Raw genomic sequence first — 19,119 nt, 5'->3', positions numbered from 1 at the left:
TTTGTACCCTTAATTTCACAGTAAGTATGGGCATGAATTTGCGCCAAAAAATGTTCCGTCTGTAAAACAACACGGTCGTCTAAATTTGTGGGGCGAGGAGAACTGCTCAATCTCCCACAATTACACCAAGTAAAGCTTTCAAAGGTAATTGAAATAATATTCTTTTGGTTTTCCTTATTTAACTTTTTACCAGGCTGCTGTCAAATAAGCCGTTCTCATCCGCGCATTATCCTGAATTTCCATTTTAAAGCGAACACGAAGCTGAGATTTAAGTGGGGATTCTATATAAGTCCCTTCAAAAGGTGGCTTAAACACCGTCCCGTGATATAAACACACGGGGGCGTTCGTAATTAAAATGGTTTTTCATAGTAGCGGAACGCGAGAGAGAGTTTCCTTGTAGCAAAACGAAATACAAAGCTTTCTGTAACGCACAAATACCATTGGAAAGGCTGCACATTTCTGAAATTCTTGTACCTCTGTGAGAGAGGTTTTTAGGGCCGAAAAAGTCGGGTAATATAAGCGCAGGCGAAAACAGAAATAATATTATATTCGTACAACGGGATGCCTTCGTTTGAGTTTGCTATGTTTTCATCCTGCCTGTTGTTTACTCGCACATACAATAATATGAGAATGTAAACGTCATGGGAATGTTTCAAGTTATTAGCAAGCATACACATTGTATTTTTAGTGTTCTCCATTTCTGGGAATAATATTCATATGCTCTCGTGTACACCACTCGGAAAGAGATTAAATTCAGCTGGATTAACATGAGATACGTGTGTACCAGATATATAATGTTAAAGAGGAAACATACATACACAAAACCGCTTTGTTATAAATCTTTTTGGAATACAAAACGAACAGTGTCTATTTTTTGCCTACTTAACTTTTTAATGTAAATATTTATAACTTTAGAGCTATGAAATTATTAAAGTATTCAATAATTGATACCATATTTTAAAAATAGGAGCCGACCGGTAGCGGGAACATGGTCCAAGCTACCGGTAGATAGCCCTATCTATATCCAGAGATAGAAACCACCACACAATACGTGCCGTACCTTCTGCATCAGGCCCTTGATCCATCCGCCAAGAGCCAGCCTTTTAAGGTACCCAAACATACACACACAATGTATGATACACTTCTCACAACAGCTTCAGTTACCGTAAACAAAACTCAAACATATTTCGGTCCACATTAAAACTTAATTAAGAATGTATTTGACCTGTAAATAGACTGTCCTTTATAAATCAGTAAATGAGTTGAAGATTTTAATATAAAGCAGGAAGCAGAGTACGAACGAGGTCACTTTGAGGTCAACGCGGTAAATCAAAACGACCCCCTTTTATCTACAAAAGATAGCCAAACAAAAAAGGAATAAAAAAAGCAAAATTCACGGCAAATTTAGTTTCTAAGATAAACTTGGGAAATGTAATAGACACCGTTTGTCCATTATCATGTATTTATTAGGAGTTTCTCTCAACAAATAATTGTAAGTGAGGAGATGTGGGTCCGGGTCCGGAGGATATTGTGAACCTCAATGGCTGAGTGAATACTGGGTTTCAGTGACTGATTTTCCTTTAGATAAATAAGGAGGAAGGGTTATGATACAATGCTTATAGGTAAAGGTGTATTTTGGTTGATATTGTTTTAGTACCTATATACACACCTACTTATATGTCTACACGTAATTTTATTGTTTGTTTGGCACGTGTACGTTGTAGGTAGAAGATCACTGCCCTGTATGTACTTTAATGACGTATGTGACGTAATTGTGGACGAAATTGATTATTAGTTATTGGCATAAAAGACTGATGACTGTTGATGAAGCGAAAAAGGTATGTAAGATTCGTAGCAATTGGCGTTCCATTGTCTCTGCCTACAGCTATGGAAGACAGGCGTGAGGTTATTTATATTTGTATGTATGTATTATTGGAATATTGCAGTTTCATACGCGTCATAGTTGTATGTTGTAACTACAGACTCCATACCATCTATTAATTCTTTTGTTTATGTTGACTGCCAGCTTGTTTTCGTGTCGTTTCAAATACCATGTTTAACATTTAAAGATAACATTTTCGAATATGAATGTCTATAAAGATCATAGTATACTTACTTATTAACTCAAATAGCGAACGTAGAAATATTCAACAAAATTTTAACTGAGTTTAAAAGGAATTTTACTAAGCGTTTCAGTTCAGAGCCTTAAGCATTAGTACTTGAAAAGTGTCGGTTATCTCAACAATTAGGCTCGACACATACCCCACGGGTATTACACATATAAAAGAAAAGTACATTTCTTTCTACCCAACTCTGCTTTTCCTAGCGAATCCACTATTGTGGAGAATTGCCTTGTTTTTCTTTAGAATTTCTTATTACTCTAGAGAGTATTTGAAAATTTTGTAGCTGCCGATAAGTAATTGTGCTTTGTTCTTGATGTATCTGGAATTCTTTGTTTTAAACGTTTATTTTTAAACCTTGCCCCATACTAGGATTTTCTCCTGTGTGTGCGTTTACAAACACACAAGTTTACATACACATGACACCCAGACCCGAAATAACTATTTGTGGATCACAGAAAGAGTTGTTCCTTGCAGATATCAAACCCGCTATACGCTGCGTGGTAGCTGGTTGCCCAGACACCGCGCCAGTAGTTGAAATAAAAGTAGCCGTAATTTGATCTAATTTTAATAGTTCTATTATAACTGACTGCTCGTGTATTTGATTACGTCATCATATTTTAGTAATTCTAGAAATGAAAGGTCTCTCTTAAAATTAGTCTTAACCTCTTATTTAAAAACGAGACCATTTGGAACGAGCTGTAAGAGTCAATGACCTTAACCGAGGAGAATCTTCGTTAAGTGCCTAGCCCTAGGGAGTAATTAATTAAAAACAACTAAAACTGAGCCGCTTTCCATCGCTAGACTGTTTTCTGAACAAGTGAATAAATTATATCGCTTCAATGTATTCAACTTTGGTACTTTTACGTAGGTAATATGGTTGTCTATGGTTGTCTATGGGCATTGTGCCTCTCGTAGGCTGATTTTGTTATAAATAATTTTGTAATTTAACTATAAATTTATTTATATTATTCATTTATTTATTCTGCTTCACACAAATGACAGCAAACACAGACACATATTTTTATCGTGAGACGTACACGTTAGTTAAGGGAGAAAGTCTCTACTAGTTTCGAGTCACAGAGGGACTCTTCATCATGACCAGTGAGCGTAGACGCGGCGTCGTCGCGCAACCTACTGAACGAAACTAGTAGAGCTTTTCTCCATTATTTTCGTGAGTAAACCGTGATTTTTTAGATAATTTAGTATGTCTCACGATAGTTGAAAGTGCCATTCGCATCTAGTGGTGGTACAGAGATTATATCTCTATTATAGAATCTCGGAAAGGAAAACAGGTAGTTTTAAGTAATCTGACTCTTCTCTTAAGAATGCGTGAAAGAAAAGAAGAAGAATTAAGAAGTTTGAAATCGTTGAAAAGATTCTAGTGACCTAGAATTCTTAAAGCCATAAAAGTAATATGAGATATAAAAATGTATACAAAATATCTGTAATGCGCCTACCACACGTGCATGCCTGACACAGTTTTAATTGCACATGCTATGCTCCTATGAAAAGACTGAACACGGATGTGTCTACCACACGGCACAGTTAAGTACGCGCAAGCCACATTCTTGTCGACATCGTCGTATTAATAATGGTTCCCAATGAAGAATATTTCTTGTTTTACGTATTTCTCAAGTGTTTGCTTGTGATAGAAAAAGGAAAATACAAAAGTCAAAGTAAACTGATCAAAGTGGACAAAAATGGCTGAAGGTGATGATCTATTCAAGGATTTAAGAGATGAGCCAAGCGATTGGCGGAATTAATTATTATTATTATTCATTTTTAACGACCATACATATCTGTAACAGTCACATTATTCAGAGTTCAAGGAATTATAAATAATTTCATAATCATATTTTTTTATAAGAATTATTAATCAAAATCACAGTAAAAGCAACCAAACAGGGTGATCTCGACCTCGACCTACTTCGGAAAATATGAGGAAAAAACGGAATATTTAATTATTAGAAAAAGTATAATGAAAACTTTGGTAGCTTTGTAGGCTTTGTGGTTGTCATGCACGAGTTTTGAAGATCAATCTCTGATTGGGGAAAGTATTTATTTATCTAAACTTTACTGCTTTATGAAATATATCAAAGTGGGGCTGGACTTAGTATTGTGTATAGACATTGAGTGACGGAGCTGCGGACTACCTAGCGGGTTTACTGGGGCCTCGAACAGCAGGTGTAGGAACAGGGTGGTTTTTAGTTAGTAAGAGTCTGAATCTATCTTTCTCACCTCGCCCAAGGCGGTAGAAGGCTTCGCATGATTTTCCCCAGTTAAAAAAATGTCAACCCTTTGGTGGGACAGGATGATGAAGCTGAAGGTGGAAAAATACGTAACCTATATTAATTTCGTGTTTACACAATTTTTGTAAAAAATAATATTTAGAGAAGACTTATTTTGTTCATTTTCTCAGAAATCTTCCGTTGTTCTAAAACCACTGAAGATTCCTAGAAATATTAAAAAACTGGTAAATTTTAAATTTCTTAACCAAAATGCTTCATCATTCTCTTGTTTACATTCGAGAGACGAACCAGTTTTACTTTTCGTTTCACCATATTTCTACTGATTACTGAGAAAGATGAGACATCTTTGATTTTCTGAGTACAAAAGATTGTTTCTTTTTTAACTTTATATTTTTACAGAATTGCGACCTGGAATAAATGTATACCCTTTCAGAGATTAAAAGATGTGACGTCATGAACTATGACATTAGTCAAAATTCTCTATAATCACAGCTAGATAAACATCTACAATAGAGAATGAATTGCTAAATGCGTTGCTAGCGCAAGTCTCGAGAACCGCTAATTTATTGTTAGGAGAAGGTTCTTTTGGAAGAAAAATTCAACAAATGTATGAAGAAAAATTGACAAGGCGAAATAACTGCGAGGTCCGCTAGTTTGTAATAAATATTTTTTTAAGGGGGGAGAAATCATCCAATGCCTTCTCATGCCTTGAGCGAGGAGAGAGGGAGTGTCAGACTCTTACTGACTAAAAATCACCTAGTTCCTACTTCTGCTTTTCGAGCCGGAGCCTCGGTAACCCGCTAGGTAGTCCGCAGCTCCGGATCGTAATAAAGACCTACCTTTATATCAGTGTTGCAGCTAAAACGGTATGAGACGGTTAATAAATTACGCGCTCCAGTGCTGATAAGTCCATGAAGCCAGCGGCAGACTGCCAACCGACTGCATGCCAAAATAAGTGCAATGTTGCTAGATAAATAGGGACTATCGTGTTTTTATTTACATAGTAGTAGTACCTAGTAACAAAGTACTTTCGAAGATATATCGATTTTAAATATGGCGTGACATCACTTCTAGTTACATTTTATATGTAGAAATTACGTATTGGCTTCCACTTTTAAACTTTGATTCGTTTTATCTACATCATCATGTTACTTTAAATGACAAAATAAAAAAATACGTGTCCATTATTTTTTATTACCTAACAGACGGACTAAATACATTTTTAATTTTCGTACCCTGTCATCATTCCTATTCATTAAAAACAATAACTGAAATTATCACAATTCGTCAAACCATATTTTATTAAAATAGGTCATTTCTGTCGACGCTAAGTAGATTGGTAGACACCAACGAAATTAATTTCAATAGAAAAAAATATCTTTTACGAAATGTATTCACAGGCTGTTTCAATTATACCTTAATTGCATTGTCAGCAATTTAATTAAACGTTTATTGTTAGCTCACGGTAGCTGCTGTAAGGGCGTTTTCACACAATTTACACTGTGGTATTACGGTAAGAAGGTTTGTCTCACTCAGCCTTAATAGCGTGATAAAGTGTAAGCCACAATATTTTACACTGATTTACGTTTCACCCTAAATACTTGAGCCTCAAGTGTTTGAAATTACAATTTATTATAATCAATGTATGTACATGATACCTTGGTATCTTACTTGGATTTAGATATTTAACTTTATTCTCTTTTTAATAAAATATCTTTTCTTTTAGGTAGCAAACAATTTTTACGTAATTTCTAGCTAATATCAAAAACTTTTACGGGATGAAATTGGGATTGAATTTTTTTTTAAACACCCCGTAACGAGCAAAAATGTATATCAATTTTTATTGTTCAAATCAGAAAAGTGTTCTAAACGCCATATTTGTTCGAAAAGCCGTTACTTTTAGAGCAAACTGCTAGATACGTTTATTCGGCAAAAAAAAAGATCTAGCTGGCATGTTGTTATCCTAACAGCCTAGCACAAAAACTTTATTCGTTAGGCAATATAAACAAAACCTTGTTCTAGGTACGCTACCAATCTAGGTCATCGAAATTTGTTTTAACGAAACTGTCGTGTCATCAATATCACACCAGTTTTACTAACATGTGTTGTAGTACAGTCACTTTTAGTCCGTTTTGTGTGAAGCCCAAGCTAATTTCAGAGACTATACTGTATGAATTCGCCATACTCCGAAAATAATAATTTCAGAATTTCGTAAGTAAAAGACCTTCAAATCTACAGTTTTAAAGTATAATGTTATGTCTAACATTACACAGAAGAGATGCAAGCATCTATCCAATATTAAAATAGAACAAATAACCAATTAAAAAAACTCCGTCGTTTAAAGACTGAGTTCGACGGTGTTGAAAAGATCACCCCACCATATTAGTTTAATATAAAAAAATAGCATGAGAGCGCAAGTAAACGTCTGCAGTGTGTTCCAACGATAAGCCTCGTCGTCTTACTCATTTGATTTACTGCGAGACTCGGCAAACAGAGGGCGCACTACGAATTTATTTTACGTTTAACGAGATCGAAATGTTTCCGCGTTTAGCTCTCTGATTGGTTGGTTCATTGGAGCGAGCCAATCACGTTTCGATCACGTTGAACGTAAAATAAACTTGTACTAGGCCTTCAGTTCTCAACTTGCATGGATAAATTCGCCTTCATGAGTTCTGTGACACAGCTTCACAGGTGTGTCACACGCTTCTTTTGCACTATTTCTTTTGGGATTCCCGGGAAGACTTTAAATGGGTAAGTTTATTTAGGATTTGTTGTCACATTTTTGGGAGTTTTTTGCAGGATTTGGTGCATTGGGAGTGGATGGGAGGATTTTTAAAAATAAAATTATTGTTGCTTTTTATTATTCTGTGGAGATCTAAATATATTAAGTAGAGGTCTGTAAATTTTCGCCAGTAAAATACTATACACATCCTGTAGCTACTTGTAAAATAAAGTGGTCTGAATTGAATTACGAGACTGTTCGACCACTGATTACATTTATTTTGTTATGATGAAAAAAAAAATGCAAACAATCCCGTTTTGATAAAAATATACAGACAAATGCCATGATGCTGCTATTTTCACTTATATACTCACACAACAACCATTGGATAAAAATCCAACAAAGAATCAAATTTTCATATGTGGTCCCTAAACATATAAATGTCCACCAGCAACCAGTGCGTGGGTATTAATGGAACCACGATTCGTAAACGCCCACGATACAGGACCGATTGCTTCTGTTACAATATTGTCCAAATAAACAAATTATAATTCTGTTTCCAAACTTTTTGGTCCCTCCATTCTCTATGCTCCTAAAAATAAAAAGCATTGTCACATTTTTGCCGTCACGTTGATTTTTATATTGCCGATAATTGGCACTATGTACTCGATTTTTTACCTTATATTTTACAAGATTTACACATTTTTTTCTATTTACACATTTTTTAGTGTATTTTGAAACTTATTTTCTATAAAATGGATGTGTACGAGAATATTTTCCTTCTGGAGAAGATACCACAGACGGCGCCACGTTTGGACTACTTGAATATACGATGCGGGGCGAGACTCATCGGTATACTGGGAATTGTGAGAATGCCTATTTGATAATTTCGTCTTATCTTGAAACGTAAACGTTGTCTGCAGAACAAAAGGCTCGTTTTATGGCGTCTTTGGACTGAAAATCTAGGATAATAGCTAGGCGGGGCTGACGTGGAGCGTAGGTGGAAAGTGTTTCATGCGTAAGCCCGATTTGGTTTTTGTCTTTGTTCAAGTTTTGTTTAGTAAACGTTTCACTTTGTGTCCTTAGGAACAGTTCCAAGAAATTCATGTATAAAGGAATTGTGTTGTTTTGTAGCAATTTCCTTAAGTCGTACTAATGACACAGTGGAAATTAACTCAAACGTTTTGGCACGGCAAATATGTAGGTTAACATATTGTTTATGAAGAGGGATATTAACACACTCATACGAATATAAACTTTGGGTGCTATGAAATAAAGCTATTTTTATTATTTCATTAATATTCAAGACATTTTGGAATCATGTCTAACGTTAGACAGACTTGATTAGTCAAATCTTACAAACTAGCATTATTTTGCTGAATAAGATTAGTCGTAGTCATGCCTATGATTTTATGAGGATAAACGATAACAGCTTTACGTATAATTTGAAGATGTTGATCGTCCTTCAACGTGTTTGCAAAGGAATTCAATTCACCAGTTTTCAGTATACATTTATTATACTTTTTCTTATATTCATAAATAATGAAACTTTGTAGATAATGTCAGCTATCCAGATTACTACCTTTTGCTTGCGATTACAGGTGCTTTTACACCAGAGATGCACTATGTAGCTATGGTACGAAGATGTAATAGCTAAGCTGTGAAACTATATGACCGTTTCAACTGATACTAAGCTACGTAGCTGTGCGAAGAAATGCGAAGCTTGAGTATACGATGTATTGATATTAAAGAAGCCATCTATAGCACGCATCTATAGCACTTATTGATGTATAAAAGTGTTATTATGTATTACATTACTTGTCTTAAATAAATATCATTTACGTTATTTATCACTTGCAAAAATCCATATCATTTATCATTTCCATCAGCGTTAAGCTATGTGTACCAATGAATATGATTGGTGGAAGCCAAACGTATCTACAGCAACGTAGTATTACACACTTCTGGTGGAAAATCGCCCTAAGGCTCAGTACACACGAGTTGATCCTTGATCCGATATGCATTGCGCGTAAAATATTAATTGGATTCTTGTCTAACGTTACTTCGGGGTCTGAACCTAGGTTTATTAATTACAGCTTACCTAAAACCTATATCAGTTACGTAGGAAGGGCTAGCTTAGTATTAATGGAAATATTGATATTTTAAGTACGTGCAATAATACTAAGTTCGTTTCAAGGCTATTTGGTAATGAAATCATAAAAATATTTATATTTTTTTTATAATAACTATCGTAAGACATACCTACTAAATTAACTAAAAAAAAAAAACGTTTTACTCACTTCTATATAGTGCAGTAGGTAGGCTACGCGACGTCGCATTGTTGCGCACGCTGCTCATGATGAAGAGTCCCTGTGGCTTGAAACTAGTAGACTTCTTCTCAGTATATGTACGTGTGTCAACCGTTATTTTTAGAAAAATATTGTGTTGCTTAGTACAGCGTAATAGCGAAATGGTGCTTGAAAATATAAGTAGTGGCAGTGCATTAGGGGCGAACTTTTTGCTATTGGTACACCAGAATATTATTTCGGATTTTATTGTGCATGCCAATTGCCGTAATGACAGAGGCTCTTGATGTCATGGGGATCAAATACAACCTTCTGAGTGCTTTTCTATCATAGATGTACTACGATACGTTGTGGTAAATTCGGGCTTCCACTAATCATATTAATTGGTACATATAGCTTACCACTGGTGAAAACGGACTCTGCTAAGCTATGTTTCTATATGAAAAGATACGTGCTATGGATGCCTGCTATGGATAGTTTACTATCAATATGTCGCTTACTGGAGCTGCGCATTATCTTCGCACAACTACTTTGCGGAGGCGCATCTTTATAGCAAATCGAAAACGGTCAAATAGTTTCACAGGATCAGATGACATGTATTTCCATCAGAGATGTTCTATGAAGAAACCAAAGAAACAGTCTAGTTTGACTTATGTCAACCTCAGTATAATGTTCAGTTGATTACTCCTGGCTATTTAATTATGAAACATTTTATTAAGTACAGCATATACTGAAGTATAATAAAGTAACGGTTCATTGAACTATTATCGTTAGCGCTTATAATTAAAAACATATGGACACATTCTGATGTTGTTATCAATAAAAATCTTAGAATTTTGGTTCATTAGCAAATAATATAATTATTTATTGGGCTCACCACCTACATGGGACTTAAAACATAAATTGTGAAAAGTGGGTGCATATTGTAGTGGCATTACGTGCCATAATGTGCACCTCCGCCTACCCCTTCGGGGATTAAAGGCGTGACGATTATTATTTTTTACCCAAACGAATTGTGAAGAAAAATTCAATTCAAAAGATCTCAGATATCATTTCTAAGAAAATATTTATTTTAGATTTTGTTTTCTAACTCTTTTGAACTAAAGTCTTTTGTGGCAACGACCCAGCTTTGAAACTGCTACTTGTGCATATGTTTTAAGTTTTGCTAACTTATACCTTGGCTTGCACGAACGTTGCGCTATGAATTTCAATTTTTGATCTTTTACTGAGGTGGAGGTATTGCTGACAAAAGCTAAACTTATTATGACGTAGCTTTAGTGTCCAACTCTTACTTGATCCCACGCAATATTTGACTAAAAGAGTTATGGTAATTTTCCACCTGAAATGTTTTATGCTACATTGCTGTAAATGCGTTTAGCTTCCACCAATAATATTCATTGGTACACATAGCTTAGCACTGGTGGAAACGGACTCAGCTGAGCTATGTTTTTATACGGAAAGATACGTGCTATGGATGGCTTCCTTACTATCGATACATCACATACCTGAACTACGCATCTTCCTCGCACAGCTACATAGTTTAGTGTCAGTGGAAACGGTGACACAGTATCATAGCTTAGCTATTGCACCTTCTTAGCATAGATACATAGCTCATTTCTGGAAAAGCACCCTTAATTCTATCTCATGTAATTTACGTCTCATCACTTTAGGTATGGATGCAAAACGCCATCCATCAATCACTACATTGTATGAAGCACTTCTCGATATCTGTCTGACTATTTCCCTTGGTATGACTTAAATCTTTAAAACTACGCAACAGATTTTGTACGGTTTTTTATGGATAGTGATTCAAGATAGTTTTATATGTATAAAAATATCACTATTGTACCCATGCGAATCTGGGGCGGGCCGCTAGTTAAGTATAAAATAACAGAAGTTTTTGCTAAGTGTCTTGAGAATGTTGTAAAAGAAATAGAATTGACAATATTTATGAAATTGAATACAAAGATAAAAGGTCACAATAGAAGCAAAGTTATTTATGAAGCACTTCTCGATACCGTCTGACTATTTTTGTTGACAAACAGTCAATATTGGAGATGTCGCAATGTCTTAATTTTAGACGTCGTTATGGACTATTTTCGATTCCTTTTATTTATTTTCAAAAGGCATGAACTCAATAATGGAGATTGTTAGTTCAAAAAAGGAAGGTTCTCATTTGTTTGTGCGCATTTCATTATCTCGCGTTTGGCTGAACCGATTTTGATGCGGTTTTCAACATAGTATTTTTCAAAGTTATGTTTAAGGCATATTACCTGACTTAAAAAATTTAGGCAAAGAAAGTAGAAGGCTGTTCCCTTATTTTTAAGAATCATAAACATAATATATATTAAAATTTAAAATAATATATTAATATAAACATAGTATTTAAAATGTAAAATTTCAGTGAAATATTTTATATGCGGTAACTACTGAATCTTAAAACCTGTCTCAGGCTACATAGAAAACTAAATGTTTCGAATAAATGTTTTTTAAAACCTTTACCATTATTCTAATTATCAATTACTTACAGTTCTTCTATGTTTTTTTGTTTCAGTTATTCGGCGTCACAATATCAACAATGTTATTAATAAAAGACAGAAAAAGCTTGACGACGTCCACGATAATATTAGTTATGTTCCTCTCAATATTTGTCATCGTCACAATCATGTTTGTCTTGGCTTCTGTCCTTCTATTAATGGCCGCTCTGGATGTGAGTATTATTGTATAATATCATGATATCGTGACGCATGACGTCATCATATGTCATGACGTCATACGTCACGATATATAGATACGTCATGACGTACGAAGACTTATTTGAGTAAGCAGTGTCATGGTTGTCTGGTTTTTTACCACTGATGGTAAGCAATCAGCGCCGCCCACCATAGACACCCGGAACACCAAAGGTGTTATAAGTGGATTGCCGGCCTTTTGCTGGGGATTAAGAAGATTGGAGAAGACTTCCTAAACTTCTTGAACGACGAACACACAACGCTTGCGCTGTTTATCACTACCGTGATTATCACAGTAATTTAAAAAAATAATTGGTGGGTGTAGATAAGAGGCATCGTGATACTATTCCAATTTAAATATACGCTAAGAATGTTTCAAGGACATGGCAACACTATAAGATTTTCCTAAATTAGGTGTATCTAGCGCCAAGTGTCTTAAAAATTCCATTGAGACTAATTATTATATTGTTATTCCCCTTTCAGGAGAATCCAGACCTAATGTCCTACTACATATGGATGAGTATTGTGTATCTGTGTATACAATTAGTGCTGGCGATCATAATACCACTGCTGTTAATATTCGAGGGTCGGTATCCACCGGCTATTGCACTCATATGGATGGTCATCGTCATGATCGTGGGTCTAGGTGAGTTTTAATGATAGAACGTGAGTTACGGTGTAGAATAAAATAGCGCGACGTCACGCCTGTTAACAGGGGTAGACAGAGGTGCACATTACTGAATAAAGACACTAATACTCATGGATGAGCTTATTGCCATATACTGGGCACAATACCAGACTTTAATGCTACTTGAAGAATTTTATAAAAGCCCATAATACTTTGTCCGACCCGGAAAACGCACGAGACCTTACCTGCAGTCGCACTTGCGATCGCTCGAATTACTAATTATCATGATCGACATCTCGTGTCCACAACATGCAAAAATATAGGCCTCCTGCCATCGAAATGAACTGCTATAATGTCCACGTTCAGGTTGGGTTGGGGATCACAGTTTAAAGTTAAAGCTTTGAGAGTAAAAGTTTATCATAACCACTCAAACGTTAACGTGCGACACCTGTCAACACCTTGTACGCCCACGCGCTCGATCTGTGTTGAACCGCGTCGAGCGCCCCATGCCGTTACCGATTCAAAGTGTATTTTCTAGCAAACTATTGCAGCTAGAGCAAAGTAAAAAATACCAGTATAAAGCTGAATTATTAAGGAATCAAAATATATACTAATTAAAGTACAGAAATCAATCACAAATGCATAAAAAAAAGTTGAACTTAACAGAACGGGCTAAATATTTGTTTGTTTTTTTGAACAAGTTTTGACTAAACGTTATTTAATTATTTATTTTCGTTGTTTTATTTTGAAAGAATGAATCTTAAGGATTATTTTAATATACAACACTAATACAGTAGGATGATAAATAAACGAATACTTCAATTTTAAACGCAAACACTTCACAAAACTTGACACACAGTTTGTAAACAATTATTTTTTATATTCTTGCTGTCACCTGGCATACTGTTTTACCGACCAATAGATGCGTTATTTAATACAGATCCATCTAGTATAACATTCGTAAAGCTCTTTGAAGCTTGTCATAGATAAAAATTCGTTGGAAGTGTCGGGTTAACAAGTCAATTGGGCTGCTATAGTCGCCCTGGCGTTTAACGCCAAAATTTTTGGGCGACTATAGTCGCCCGGGCGTTTGAGTGGATAATCATTTGATTTCTATATAAGAAACTTAAAACATCCGAACAATAAAGACAGAAAAGTATAATATAGCTTTCATTCTCTTTCTGTTCCGTTTTCGGTCCAAATGTGATAACATCAGAGTCCATATTGGACAATATTTTTTTATTTGCCGGTTACCATTATCCTTATCTTACCCTTATATGGTACTTAGCACAAAATTTGAAAGGATTTCGGCCAGTTTTTGAGTGTATGTGAGAGTAATAACTGCCTCCCTCAATGCGTTTTTACTCAAGTGGTCGCAAATGTGATTGTAGAGCATAAGGTCTTGAAAAAGATGAGAGATTCCGGTTGGGAAATGTATTCGGTGCCTATTTTAAAATGTTCAGTTAAAAACATACCTTGTCTGGAATGGCACCTGAACCTCTATCCCAATGACATTTAGCGCTTTTCTACAAAGAGAGTAGAAAACTAAATTATATGGGATTGACGTAAATTTTGACACTTGCAAATGCCATCCCCATATATTGAGTTTTCTACTCTTACAGTAGACAAGGGCCAAAGTGGTCTTTAGCTACCACATCTGGTAACAATAAAGTTAAAAATCTAATATAGACATTGAATAAAATGGGTATGTTGATATTCTGGTGTATGTACCTAATAACTAGAAGATTGTGTAATAAATCGTATTTCATTTGTTTCAGGGTGGACGCATTTTATATCTGTGGTCAGTTCATACAGATTGAGTCTTCTAAGTGCAAGTCAATTTTAATATATCGTACATCGAATTTTTTGTTTCATTTTTTATCTACAAGCCGTAAAAGAAATAAGTATGGCACTTGTAACTGTGATAAACTGTGGAGCCGCTGGATGCAGGTCGCTTCAAACCGGCCTATCAGGAAATCATTGGGAGAGTCCTATGTTCAGCAGTGGACGTCGTATGGCTGATATAATAAAGATGGTGATATAACTTTACATTAAAGACATTTAACCGATTCATCAATAGCAATAGATCCCGCAAACCTATCTACTTTTCGTTAGCTTTTATGATACCCGCAGGAAAAGTAGGGGGAATGTATTATACTCTACCGTTACCATAAATATTACAAAAAATGGTAACGGTAGAGTAATTAAAACAACTTAAAGTAAAATAACATACAATAGCTATTATCCTCCAACCATTTTAAAGACACAAAAATATTCAGACCAAACATAAATCTATGTAAAAGCAACAAGGATACACGTACAGACAGAATAACTCTTGCAATGTTGTGATAAGACGTATTATCGAGCAGACCTATCCCCACTCCTGACAGATACCCACCTTCGTCAAGTCTTTATTGGCCTGAGCTGAGATCTTCGACCGAGGCCCCAAAGTGAAAGAAAGCTACTCTTTACTCACATTTTATTTGGCTTATATTAATATATTTTTGTTATTAAAATGAAGTAAATGTGCATTTTCTTTACAATTCGGAGATGGATTTATGACTTTTAAATCCTAAGTTATGTGGTGCAGTCTAGCAAATCTCTCGGCAAATATCTGACAGGGATCTGTCAGATGTTTTTGCTATTATATATTAATACGTGATGCAAAGAACTTTCCCTTTTTAGCAAAATTGTGCGGATGTAGGAGCTCAACTCATGGTACACTTAACAATGTGTAGGAGAAGTACAGAACGCTAATATTTTTCGAAAATAATGCTTATAAAGTACATTAAATCAATAAATAAAACATTACACACACATGCATAGTATCTGATCGTATTTGACAAAACGTCAAAATCGATAGACATTGCGATGATATTCTCACTTCTCATATGAAAAGAGTTTTATAAAAGAGTTTGTTTGAGTTTGAGTTAAATAAAAATTATCCTTGAACGTATGTTAAGTGGTATTGTACATTAAATCGTATATGGTCGAATATCGACCACTAGGCGACCACTAGTTATTATAAATGGGCAAAGTATCTAGACTCCCAGCAAAATGTGAATGAACTCAACTCATGTCATTATCAATTAAAGATGAGTGAGTTTTCGGAAAAATACAAAAAATTGTTTAATACACTACATACTAAAAATTAATATAATATTTATACACAACGGGTGAATGGGTAATAAATTTCTTTATTTTCTCAATTTGTTCATTTTCTTATTTTTCAATTCATAATATTATTTTCATACGCAATACAAGGAACTGGAGTCTGTTTTTAACTTAGAATACCAGATTTACAAATCTCCAGATATACCAGAAATATTCCTGTATTTATCCATCTTGACTATTTATGTGAAAAATCACCTAACGGTAAAACGGGGTGAATAGAATTCAATAGGTGAATAGACATAGATTGGGGTGAATAGATGTTAGAACATTTTTCCAACATTTATTTACCCCTCTTCTATATCTGTTCACTCCTCGAATTCTATTCACCTCGTTTTACGGTATCTATAATATCAACAATAAAAAATCCATTCCTGTTTCCATACCACAAATTACTTTTCCAAAACCAACCAACTTTGTACATCAAATTATCTTGTACCACACGCTAAAGCGCAGTCCACTATGGCATGTGGATTTTCAGGAATCTCGCGGGAGCCAACGCGAGCTTATTTATACTCTCCTGATTAAAGAGAGAGCGAGCGAGTGTATGGTAAACAGGGTGTTTTATTTTCCACTTTATTTAGTTAAATGCTATGTAACGCTGGATGTAGTGCGGTAATGCTTGCGATTTAAGTGCCGTATTTATGCATTAGTGTTTTATTTAAAGGTTTTGTGGGGTCTGTAAAAGGTGTTTTGGTTGATTTTGTTTAGGTTTTATTGGTAGAGTTGGATGTAAGGTAAAAATCGTCCTCCGATACATTTGATAATAGGAAACGCTAAGATTTTTTACAATGTTACCAATCACTGAAATCGTTGCAGAATATTGGAAACACCTTTGGCAGATTATTAAATACAATATAAAGAACTGAACCCGCTATTCGTTGCGCGACAGATCTGGTTCATCCGCCATTACGCAACCGTGCTAAAATAAAGTGCCTATCAGAAACAATGAATAATTATTATTTTCTTTTTTACAAGGAATTTTGCCCCACACTATGTATTTTTAATACACTCATGTTTAAGGGTGCGTATATAAAAAGATACAAGTCTAACATGCACCTAAATAATTTGCACAATTTAATGAGTATTAATTATGATTTTAGCTTGATTTATTATTTATAACTTTACTTAGACTTCATTAGACAAGTCAATTAACTTAACCTTTATAAAAAGGCTTGGGTTTCTTGGAATTTTTGTTTTTATATTGGAAAGATTTATGAAATTGATATGCTACTGACCTTATAAAGAGTTAATTGGGGGATTTCAAAGGTGTATGTCAAAATTGTATTGCTCTTGCTTTATACAAAACGATTGTACAATTTAATGAGTATTGCAATTATGAAATTTAGCTTGATTTCATTTTTAACTTTCCGAGAAGCTCAATAGACATGTCGCTGGTACTGGAACAAACTCAATTAACTTGGACCTTTACAAGCGGAAAGCTTGGAATAATCCAAATCTTGGAAGATTTTTGAATTCTTAATCATTGAAAAGATTCATGAACATTCAGTAATCTTAACTGACTTTATTAAACTTAATTGGGGGATTTCAAATATTAATAATACTTGCTTTATACACAAGACTTTTGACTACATTCGTTAGCAGTGGTCGCAATTGTAGCCAGGGTTGAAATTCCCGGGTGAGCACTATATTATAACTTTTTTCCAAAATTCCTCAGTAGAAGCATAAAGTCTGGCATTGTCCAGTATATGGCAATCGGCTCACCTTCTATTACATGGGAACTTAACATAAATGGTGAAAAGTGGATATACATTGTACATTAAGTGCCGTTGCGCACCTCTACCTTCTTCGATAAAACGCGTGACGAGATACGAATACTTAAGACTGACAAAATGTATTAATACCAAACAAGCGGTTCACGGAACTAACCACATAACATAAACGCCTTATGAACTTAAGCAAAGTATTGTAATTAACCAAATGTAGAGATTTATGCATAACGAGTAAGCTAAATTCACCTCTTAATATCAAAGAGGATGTTCGCTAAATGAGTCGTCAGCGATATTAATTCCGTTCCATTTCACGATAACAATCTGTTGCGTTGGTGTGCCAATGAATTCAGGGGTGTCAACGTAAACACTGATTTGATTTGATTTTTATTGTTTTGTTTTATATTTGTGGGTTTGTTTATTGTTATCTAGATGTGACATTAATCACGGCTCGACCAAGCAATTAAGTTGTTATTTAAATTTGAACTTTAAATGTCATATGTCAGCGTGTGCATATCATTCATTTATTGCACAACATTAAGTCAGCGTCAATGTCTTAGCAACATACATTTCGACACATTTAGGTGGCAGCGCGCTTACCACCTTTTTGTATTGTTTCCAAAACAAAAAACGGAGCCGTGTTGTGCGGAAAGACGAGCTGGAGCTGTTTGTACTTCTTAGTACAAAGGCTGACACTTAATCTAGGTTAATTAACTTACTAATGTAAAACTGTTCAATTGTACACTATGAAATCAATTCATTGAAAATTTTAACACAGTTGATATGACAGATACAATCAAATAATTCCTTGAATTTTATGTATTGTACAAATTCGGCGTCATTTATCGGTTTCTAAAGAATAACACAATTTATAACGATAATAAAAATACGACTAGGAATCATTTATATAAATATTTGTTTGTATTTTGTTTTGTTAACTTTTTCTATACGTTATCCGGAATCCAGAAAACAATTCAATTGTGACAGTTTTATAAAATATATGTTTTATATTTATTTTGATTCTATTGCGTTGTTTATTTGAAATTGACACAAAATTGTGAAATAAAATATCAAAATACAGATGTGTAAGTGACATCCCTTCAAACATAGGAAGTAAGGTTGCGTATAATGAAAGTTATTTGTTTTCATTGATATTCGTATTCATTACGCTGAACTACTCACTATCTTCGAATTAATAGCAAACATTTACATGTAGATGTTAGATATTCACTTCTTAGCTTAATATCTATGTGGATATTATTGTTAATGAGTGTTTTAAGTAAATATCACAGTATTATAATAACGGAGATTCCGTGTATGGGGAGTTTTGCTGTTATAAGAACGATGCCTACTTCTTAGTATCTTTATACGAAACATAATCACCACCACGGATACCACGGTCCTCGCAGAAAACCGACGTGAAACAACGCTTGCGTTGAATGAGTAAGGTTACCGAAG

The 19,119-nt window shown here is 34.7% G+C and overlaps 1 protein-coding gene across 1 annotated transcript; it reads left to right on the top strand.

The window, feature by feature from the left end:
• Positions 1 to 7,707: 7,707 nt before the first annotated feature.
• Positions 7,708 to 14,622, top strand: LOC118269875 (uncharacterized). Its single transcript, XM_035585223.2, has 4 exons — positions 7,708 to 7,960; positions 11,955 to 12,110; positions 12,616 to 12,778; positions 14,539 to 14,622. Exons 1-4 carry the CDS (start codon positions 7,850 to 7,852, stop codon positions 14,604 to 14,606), a joined length of 498 nt encoding a protein of 165 aa, XP_035441116.2. The 5' UTR covers positions 7,708 to 7,849; the 3' UTR covers positions 14,607 to 14,622.
• The last annotated feature ends 4,497 nt before the right edge of the window (positions 14,623 to 19,119 follow it).

This window comes from Spodoptera frugiperda, chromosome 30, assembly GCF_023101765.2.
Source record: "Spodoptera frugiperda isolate SF20-4 chromosome 30, AGI-APGP_CSIRO_Sfru_2.0, whole genome shotgun sequence".
Taxonomy (NCBI): Eukaryota; Metazoa; Arthropoda; class Insecta; order Lepidoptera; family Noctuidae; genus Spodoptera; species Spodoptera frugiperda.
This window is presented reverse-complemented; position numbering and strand designations above follow the sequence as displayed.